General features: G+C 36.3%; 1 protein-coding gene across 1 annotated transcript; it reads right to left on the reverse strand.

Moving 5' to 3' along the window:
- Window positions 1–7,765: 7,765 nt before the first annotated feature.
- On the reverse strand, window positions 7,766–9,219 carry HESX1 (HESX homeobox 1). Its single transcript, XM_007937261.2, has 4 exons — window positions 9,063–9,219; window positions 8,315–8,514; window positions 7,958–8,059; window positions 7,766–7,864 (listed from the first exon to the last, which is right to left on the reverse strand). Exons 1-4 carry the CDS (start codon window positions 9,217–9,219, stop codon window positions 7,766–7,768), a joined length of 558 nt encoding a protein of 185 aa, XP_007935452.1.
- Window positions 9,220–10,517: the final 1,298 nt, after the last annotated feature.

The following is a 10,517-nucleotide window of genomic DNA, read 5'->3' on the forward strand; positions in this document are numbered from 1 at the left end:
TATATATAAAACCAACAGTCAACATTATTCTCAATGGAGAGGGAATGAAACCACTCTCTTATGAATAGAAACCAGACAAGGATACCTTCTATCACCACTTTTATTCAACATTATTTTGAAAGTCCTAGTCAGGGCAATAAGGCAAGAAAGGGAAATAAAAAGCATCCAAACTGTCAAATAAGAATTAAAACTATCTCTGTTTGCAGATTATATGATCCTTTACATAGAAAAACCAAGAGAATCAGCAAGAAAACTATTGGAACTAAATGAAAGAATCAGCAATGTGGTAGGATACAGGATCAACATACAAGAATCAGTTGGATTCCTCTACATCAACACAGAGATCTCTGAAAAGGAAATAAGAAAAACAATATCATTTACAACAGATGGGAGCTCTGGTAGCATAGTGCCTAAGGCATTTGACTGCTAACCAGAAGGTTGGTGATTCAAACCCACCAGCCACTCCTCAGAAGGATGGTTGGGCAATCTACTTCTGTAGTGATACTGCCTCAGAAATCCAAGGAGGGGTTGCTATGAGTTGGGTCCAACTCAATCGCACATAACAACAACAACAACATGCCATGCACATCGGTAGAAAGAATGAATACTGTGAAAATGTCACTATCACCCAAAGCAATCTCTAGATTCAATGCAATCCCAATCCAGATTCCATCAACATTCTTTAAGAATATGGGAAAACCAATCACTAATTTTATGGAAAGGAAAGAGCCCTTGGATAAGCAAAACACTACTGAAGAAGAACAAAGTAGGAGTTCTCACACTCCCCAATCTCGAAATCTACTATATAGCCATGGTAGTCAAAACAATCTGGCATTGGTACAACAGCAGACACATAGACCAGCAGAACAGAATTGAGAATCCAGAAATAGATCCATCCACTTATGGACAGTTGATCTTTGACAAAGGGCTAAAACCCATTCATTGGGGAAGATAGTATCTTGAACAAATATGCTGACAAAACTGGACATCAATTTGAATGTATCCATTTGAAGCAAGATCCATACTTTACTCCATATACAGGAACTAACTCAAGATGGATCAAAGACATACATGTAAAGCCTAAAACTGTAAAGTTCATCAAAGAAAAAATAGGAGCAAAATTATGGGCCCTAATTTATGGCATAAATAGACAATCAAACAACCAAAAATGCATAAACATCGGAAGATAACCTAGATGACTTGGACCTCCTAAAATTTAAATCTTATGTGCATCAAAAGGCTTTTCCAAAGGAGTAAAAATAGAACCTACGTATAGGAAAAAATATCTACAAGGGACTTATCTCTAAAATTTATAGAAAACTTCAACACCTCAACATGAAAAAAACAAACAATCCAATTAAAAAATTGGGCAGAAGACATGAATAAACACTTCACCAAAGAAGATATTCAAGGGGCCAAGAAACACATGAAATGCTTGCGATCATTAGCCATTAGAGAGGTGCAAATCAAAACAATAATGAGATACCATATCACCCAAACACTAATGGCAAAGTTCAAGAAGATAAAAAATAACAAATGTTGGTGAGGATGTGGAGAGATCAGGACTCCCGTATATTGCTGGTGGGACTGTAAAATGACAAAACCACTGTGAAAATTGATACAGCAATTCCTTAAAAAGTTGGAAATAGAACTACCATTTGATTCAGCAATTTCTCTACTACTAATATATCCTAAAAAGGTGAGATCTAGGATATGAATAGATATATGCACACTCACATTCATCACAGCACTATTCACAACTGCAAAGAGAAGAAACCACCTAAGTGTCCATCAATGGAAGAATGGATAACCAAACTATGGTACATTCAAATAATGGGATACTATGCAACATTAAAAAATAACGAAGAATCCATGAATCACCTCATAATGTGGATGAATTTGGAGGACATTATGTTGAGTGAACTAAGTCAATCACAGAAGGACAAATATTGGTTGAGTCTACTACCATAAAAAGTCAAGGAAAGGTTTTCATTGGGAAGGAAAATATCTTTTTTGGTTATCAGGGATGGGAAGGGAGGGGAGGGAAAATTGCTTGCTAGTTAAGAAGCAGGTGTTGATTTGGGTGAAGAGAAAAGCAATACAATAAAAATATGTGACCAACACAATATCACTAAGGAAAAAGAAGACACGGAGAGGGGTACAAGAGGTACAGACATCATAGGGAAATACTATCACATACCCAGTACTGCACTATCAGTAATAACAAACATTACTCTGCAGGTGGATGCATGGGTAGACAGGCAAGATGATCAGGTATGGGTAACCAAATGGGAATATACCCACGACCATTCATAGGTTTGGCAGATGGTATTTATATACATATTTGTATGTGCTATATAAATGTTCATATATGTAATAGAGCAAACCAGGGGGCAAAGTTATGATAAATTTTTAGCCACAACCAAACATTTGAGGGAGTGAGTCACTGGGCCTGCAGACTCAGGATTATAGACATCAAGCTCAATTACCATAAAATACTATACAGAAACATTTTCTACATCCCAACTGGTGAGTAACAACTGGGGTCTTAAAAGCTTACAAGTGGCCCTCTAGGGTGCAACTAGTGGTCTCTCCTCATCTGGAGCAAAGAAGAGTGAAGAAAATCAAAGGCACATGGAAATAATTAGTCAAAGGAAATAGTGGATCAAGGGAACCTCTACCTATATGACTCTGAGACCAGAAGAACTAGATGGTGCATGGCTATACCCCAAACATTGGGAAAGGGATCAAACTGGAGATCCTAGATACAATGGGGAAAAAATGTGGAACAAAACTCAAAATCATGAAAAAGACCAGGCTTACTAGTCTGATAGAGACTGGTAAAACCCCTAAGACTATGGCCCCTAGTCACTCTTTGGGCCTGAAATTGAACTCACTCCTGTGGCTTAATTTTCAGCCAAACAACAGAAAAGCCTAAGAGGTAAACAATTCCACCAGGGGGATATACTCCTTAGAACAATCAACCATGGCAGATCAGAAGGGCAGCATTTGACCAAGGAGAAATCTCGTAAGTCAGGAATGCATAGGAAAGAAAGACACAGGGAAAAGGAACCACAGGGAGTAAGTGGGAAGAGAGCTGTTACATTATATGGATTGCAATCTATGTCATGAAATAAAATGTGTATGGACTGTTGAATGGAAAAGGAATTTGCTCTGTAAACTTTAACCCTAATCACAATAAAAGGAAATTACCATATGACTCAGTGATCCCAATCATAAGTATATACACCAAAAGAATTAAAAGCACAAATGCAAACAGAAACTTGTACAGCAATGTTCATTGTATCACCAGCACAATAGCCAAAAGGTAGAAACAGCCTCAATGTCCATCAACAGATAAATGGATAAACCAAATGTGATATACTCATACAATGGAATACTTTTCAGCCATAAAGAGAAGTGGAGTTCTGATATATGCTACAACATGGATGAATTTGAGAACATTATGTTGAGTGAAAGAAGTCAGTCATAACAGGACAAATATTGTATAATCTCACTTATATGAAATTTATAGAACAGACAAGTAGATGAAGATCAGTTTATTAATGTTACCAGGTTTGGGGAAAATGTGGTGTCACTGCTTTGAGGATTCTGAGTTTCTGTTTATGGTGATAAAATAATTTGGAAATGGACAGTGGTGATTGTTACACAACATGGTGAACATAATTAATGTCACTTAATTGTAATGCAAAAAATGTTGAATTGGAAAATGGTTTGTTATATGTATTTTTACCATAATAAAATAATATTTTTAAATGATACATTTGTGCTTTGTCTTGACCAATATCATATGTAAGAGATAAGTGGTTTTTCACAAGCTTATAATGTAACATCAACAACAACATCAATAATGTGCTAAGTAGAACATAAAATATGGTGTTATATATTTCACTGAAATTATCCTGTCATAAGATGTAATAACACAAGTTGGCCCCCTAGGCCATCCTAGGAGGCCTGAAGAAAGAACAGATGCTAAGTTCCTAAACTTTGGAGACTATATTTGATTCAAGGTAAGCAAAACATTTTTAGTCTGAAGGACCATTTGTAGGTCTTAGCAATGCCTGTGGACACTCACAGGCTTGCCAAGGGGTTAGAAGGGAAAAAGGAAAAGGCGGAGGGATAATAAAACAAGAAAGAAGAAAATGGGAAAGGGTGAGCTGCCTCAGTTGCTATGGGTTGGTGCCCCAGCAGGGGATAAAACAGTCAAAATAGGCATTATATTTAACAACAAGCACATGAAGATTTTATTAGTACAAGGTTTTGTTCATATGGGGATCACTGAAATAGAGATAGCAAGTTACCATCATACTGTGATCTAGGTTACACATCAAGTAAGGGACTAGCACACAGTCCCCTGCCTTTAGAGGCAGGCATGAGGCCCAGGCTGATGCTGTGTGCAGGTTTAGTAATGGGAGATTTATGCCATTTGTATGATATGTGATAAGATGCAAGGGGTAAAATCAGCTATTAACACTGATTAACTCAAAAGTTGACCACCAGCACACACAGCCATTGTTTCCACCAGCACTCTTTAGTAAACTGGCTTTGGCTGGCTGGCTTCACAAGAGACAAATGCCATTACAGGAGACCAAATAACCTTATTTAGGCAGTTGTCAGATAATAGAGACGCTCCAGGTATTAGCTTGACTGCATTAGTTTGATTTGTTACTACTGTTCACCTTGTCCTGGGCATTAATGGAGACAAAGGCCTGGAATTACCAGGCACAGAGATAAGCTATGGATTAGAGCCTGTGTGTTTTGAGGGAAAGATAATTCTATCTTGGGTTTTCATTTCCATTTCCATCTTCCTTGATTTTTCCTCAAAGTTAAAGTCCAGGTTTTTTTCCCCTGAATATCATATTATTCTCTCCAAATTAGCAATCATAATACCAAAAAAGTTACAAATACATTATTTCTTTTAACAAGCTCAGCCCTTACCTTTTAAATTTTCAAAAAAGATTTTAGGGAAATATACTAGTGATTTATTTACTATCTTCTTCTTGTATATTATATATTATAAACTTGAATCACAAAGTTTTGATAGAATTCATATTCCATAATTAGCATCTCAAAATATAAAAGGATATGTATAGATTCAGTTATTTCTCTTAATATTATAAACTCTAATATTATTTTAATTTTTTGACATCTAAATGTTGTTTCAGTTGTAAATGTATTATTTCTACTATAAATTTTTTCTGTTATAAATATATAGTCTCAGTTATAAATGCAACTTATTTCCATTATAAATGAAATTAAATTTTAGGACTGCATATATCAAAGTTATTATCCTCCTCAGAAGGAAGACTGGGCAATCTACTGTAGCAATACTGCCTCGGAAACCCAAGGAGGGATCGCCAGGAGTTGGATCCAACTCTATGGCAGTGAATTTGGTTTGGTTTTTTATATCAAAATTATATAAAATTACAATTGGAAAATACCAAGGCAATAATACTGAAGCATTACTGTACCTTTCCTCACCAGATTATTATTATTTTTTTTTAATTAAAACAACAAAAGAAAACAAACCCGCTGCCATCAAGTTGATTCCAACTCAAAGAGACCCTAAAGGAGAGAGTAGAACTGCTCCATAGGGTTGTCAAGGCTGTAATCCTTAAGGAAGCAGATGCCTCATCTTTCTCCCATGGAAGGGCTGCTAGATTGGAACTGCTGGCCTTCGATTAGCAGCTGAGCACTTTAACTACTGTGCCACAAGGCATCCTACCTCAGAAATAGTGATGTGAAATAAAAGCAGCTTATGCCTGACCAACTGTTGGGACAGAGTTCTCTATCCCAAATGTGCAGTCAGTAAACGATTCTTAAAAACTCTAAAATCTGAGTCAAGCTGCTTTTCCTTAGAATTACATGCTACTTCCCTCCAATATTTCTCATTCTTAAAAAAAAAAGAAAAAAATTCTACCAACAACAAAAAAATAGTAGGTATAGACACAAAAATCAAGTGAGAATCTCCCATTCTGGTCATCAATGGGAGAGAAAGGAAGGTAATGGAATAGGAAAGAAGAGGAAAGCAAGGCAAAATTCAGTTCTAAAGGATTGAATTTCTACAGTGGAAATACGGCTGCCAGTAGACAAACTCAGAGCTCTTAAGCTAACGCTGCAAGATGACACCCACATAGGCCTTCCAACAACTATAAAACAAATGCCCACATTTCCAGTGGAGAACTCCTGTCTTGCCATGCTTCTTATCCTAGTCCCATATTTAACTTGCAGATACAATGGGAAAATGCAAAATCCCAAACACAATTTTTGTATCAAAGAAAGTGCCCTGATTATTTCCACTGACTGTCACTGGAAGAGCTCTGGTGGCATAGTGCCTAAGGCATTTGACTGCTAACCAGAAGGCTGGCAGTTCAAACCCACCAGCCACTCCTTGGAAGAAAGATTGGGCAATCTACTTCTGTAGTAATACTGTCTCAGAAACCCAAGGAGGGGTCACTATGAGTTGGGACTGACTCTATGGCCGTGAGAATTTTTATATCACTGGAGTGCTAGCGGTAGTGTTGTTGAAGTATTCAGGTGCTAACCAAAAGGTCAGCAGTATGAACCTACCAGCCCACTCCAGAAGATAAGGCCATCTGCTTCTGTAAAGATTTACAGCCTTGGAAACCCTGAGGCAGTTGGTCCTACAGGATCGCTATGAGTCAGAATTGACTCAATGGCAGTGGGTTTTTGATGGGTTTATGTCAGAGCACATACAAAAGGCAGGTCAGTTGTCATATGTTTTTAATCAAGGCAATACTTATAACAAAATAGTAAATTAAAAAACAAAACCCACTTCCATCAAGTCAATTCTAACTCAGAATGACCCTATAGGGTAGAGGAGAACTGCCCCATAGAATTTCCAAGGCTGTAATCTTTACAGAAGCCAACTTTCTCCTGCTAAGCAGTTAGTGGGTTGGAACCTCCAAACTTCTGGTTAGTAGCCCAATGCTTTAACCAGTGAGCCAACAGAGCTGCTATACAGAAAATTGAAAATCATTAAATTGAAAATAGATGCAAGCCAGGTGATCATTATCACTTTAATGAATGAAAGTAAAGTATGTTAAGTGTACCAGAAAAATATTTAAAATTTACATTAATTCCATCTTACTTCTTTTGTGCAATGTAATACTGATGGTATGAAAATAAAAGCTGATGTGTTTGTATCTGTATTTTGACATATTCCCTTTGCTTTTTTTAAAAAAAAAAAAAAAACAACCTGAAACTGGCATAGGTTTTGTTTTGATATATGGTAAGGTATTCTCACTGCTTTATGCCAGAAATCAAGAGAAACAAAAGATTCATGAATAAATCATATTCTGTAATGTATTTAAGCAGAAACATGTTTCAAAATGTTCTTGAAAGAAAACAAATTTAAACAAATCACACTTTTGTGCTATTCCTCAGATATTGTTTATAAATAGAATCCAACTTGTGAAGTGAGCCTTGGGTTTACTGATTTTAGCAAACTAATTTACTAGATTAAATTTGCATACTTAAAAAAATAGATGGCTTTTTCTGAAAATGTTTATTAAAATATACAGAGAAGGCCTTTATCTTAAGCAAAAGTGACCAAATATAATATGTACCATGTAGCAAACAGTAATTATTTACAATATATTTTTTTAAATGACAATATTCAGATTAAATACAGGAAAGAAAACATCACATTTTTAACACTTGGTATTTCCACTGAGATTTTTCATGGTTTACAACTAGAAGATAATTTCACATGTTGAGTTTTCTATCCCAGGATATTTGTGTTGAAGTTCTTTTTCACCATTAAAAACTGTGATTCTCTATGGGATCTTTTCAGCTTTGCACGCCGATTTTGGAACCAGATCTAAAATGAAGGAGAAATAAAATAGGTGTCAGAAATCTTTCATTATTCTTTACATTTCAACCATCAAGAGTAATAACTAAATTTTAAAATTACCTGGATTCTGTCTTCCTCTAGGTTCAACTTTTGAGCTAAGTCTTCTCTGATATCAATGCCAGGATAGCAGTTTACTCTAAAGACATTTTCCAACACCTCAATCTAAAAATAAGGAAACAATTCTTTAAGATATTGATATCTGGTATGTCAGCAAAAAATTGGCTTTAATTTGTGTAACAAGATATTTGCATTAACATTCTTGGCAATTTATCTGTGTGCCTTTTCTTTTACATCTTTCTAGAAACTGTTAAAAAAATGATACTTAATAAGACTTCTAAATGGAGATCCCCAAGTGAATGGGCTTTTGCTCAACAGGGTGTCAGTTAAAACCTTTTACTGGGTGAAATAATTTCCCACCTGGTTTTGAGTAAATGCAGTTCTTGGTCTTCGGCCTCTATACCAACTTAATTCTCTCTTGAAAGACAGCCTTTCTGAGGGTGAAAAGTAATTTTCATATTTCAAAATTCTTTCCTCTGCCATCGGGTGATCCACAGTACAGGGGAATGAGATCTCACTGGGAAAGCTTGGGATCTGTAGATGTAAGTGATCATCTTTCCCTAAAAACAGAAAAATAAACCTCGTTTGAGATGTCTAAGTCAATATGCCACAAAGTTCTAAAAGAAATAATTTGGGGAACTTGTTTTGAATTTTCTCATTGAAATTCTTCCGGGTTTTATAAATACGTGCCTCCCTCAACTCCCTCATCAACTCAAAACAAACAAACATCAACAACAAAAAAGCCAAAATGAAGATCTTGCCTTAGTAATAGAGAATATTTTGGTCTCTGAATGCCATATATTTTTCAGTAAAGACAGATTTAGAATATCTGATGTATCAAAAACACACAGAGAGATCCTCTGAAGGTTCTTCGCATTTTTTTCTTTTTCCTGGTGAATGAACTTTATACTCACTTGGATCTAAGGTTGAAATTCTTCTTATTTATTTTCCATATGACTCATTCATTGGAGGCATTAACAATCCTAAATGTTTCAGCTATGTAATGGGAAGAAACCACAGTTTCTCTCTAATTCTGTGTAGTATGAAATAAACAAACTAAATACGGCAAATGAAAGACTAAGAGTTTAAAAATTAAGTTGTGGCATACCTGAGAAGCTGCAGGTGTCTGCCCAGGGCCTGTGAGGTTTCACTGATGGAACACAGTCATTCTTCTGGTCCAGTCCCAAGATACTCTCAATTGAAAAGGAGCAAGGTGAGGGTTTGCTTTCTCCAAGCTCAGTGCCTTCCTGAAGGCTGGGAGACATCCTCGAGTGGACAGCACAGAGTCAGCCTCAGCCCTTCCTAGCCTCTCTGCTACCTCTGCCTCACGTGTGCAAGGTTGAATCTTCCTACTGCTTACTTTATAGCTCCACTGACAAGGGGGCTGGATTTAGAACGTCACTAATTAAAATCCTGTCTTAGAAAGTTTTAGCATGTCAATGAACACTCTCCCACCCAGCCGCTAGAGAAGATAATTGTTTATTTGTTTGCAAGTAATTAGCAACTAATGGCTACACCAGGGGGCCACCTACAGGGACAAAAAGTGTTATCTCTCCTAAGCAGAACACAGACTTAACTTTCTCAAAAGAAGTCAAGCGCAAACGTAGCACTCTTCTTTTATTTGAAATCATTAATGTATAAAATCATGCTTTTTATTTTTGAAGTCTATACTTTCATGGATTCCAGTTACCTAAACATACAGGCAAAATAGAAGAGCAGTCAAGTAATAAATAATCTAATTTAAGTGAATTTTCTTTGAAGGAAATTGGAAAAAATAATAATCTCTTAATGCTATTACGGTAATTCTGATGAAAATGCCTGTTTTTCATATGCATATGTAATAGTGAATGTTGTCAATGAAAATACAATAGTATTTGGAGCGCAGCATACTGGAAAAGGTTGGCAAGGTTATTGAAACTGAGTGTAATTGTCTTCCAAGTGCCTGGATTAATTCATAGAAACAGTTGCACCAAGTATTCTAAATAATTAATGGGCTAATTTCCTTCTCTCATCTTTTCTTTTAAATGATAGAGATACAAGTTTATATGAAGGTCCATATGCAACCACCTCCAAACAATTTAAAAGCATGCCTAGTCAAACTAAAGAGCATATTTCTCCCCTCACCACAGTTTTTTCAAAGAAAAGGACATATTTTACAGCATATTATAAAGGAAAATTTCCCTCTGTTGATCTTTTGAGGTACTAGGGTTTTTGTTTGTTTGTTTTTAACAAGACAATGAAGTTTGTGACAAATAAACAAGAACAGAATATCCTGAATCAAAAGAGAAGTATAGCTGTCAACTGGGAAGGTTTTGAAGTGGTCATTCATCAAAAAAGTACAATACTTCTAGTTCTTAACTCTGCTGCTCCTCTTCCGGTGCCTTCTCAAAGGTAAATCTCAGGGCTCAGCTTTACCCAGCATTTAAGTAACTTGTTGTTGTTGTTGTTATTATGTGCCATCGAGTTGGACCCGACTCATGGCGACCCCTCCTTGGGTTTCCAAGGCGGTATCACTAAGGAAGTAGATTGCCCAACCTTCCTTCTGAGGAATGGCTGTTGGGTT

Source organism: Orycteropus afer, unplaced genomic scaffold (assembly GCF_000298275.1).
Source record: "Orycteropus afer afer isolate SDZICR_OR568_19922 unplaced genomic scaffold, OryAfe1.0 scaffold00041, whole genome shotgun sequence".
Taxonomy (NCBI): domain Eukaryota; kingdom Metazoa; phylum Chordata; class Mammalia; order Tubulidentata; family Orycteropodidae; genus Orycteropus; species Orycteropus afer.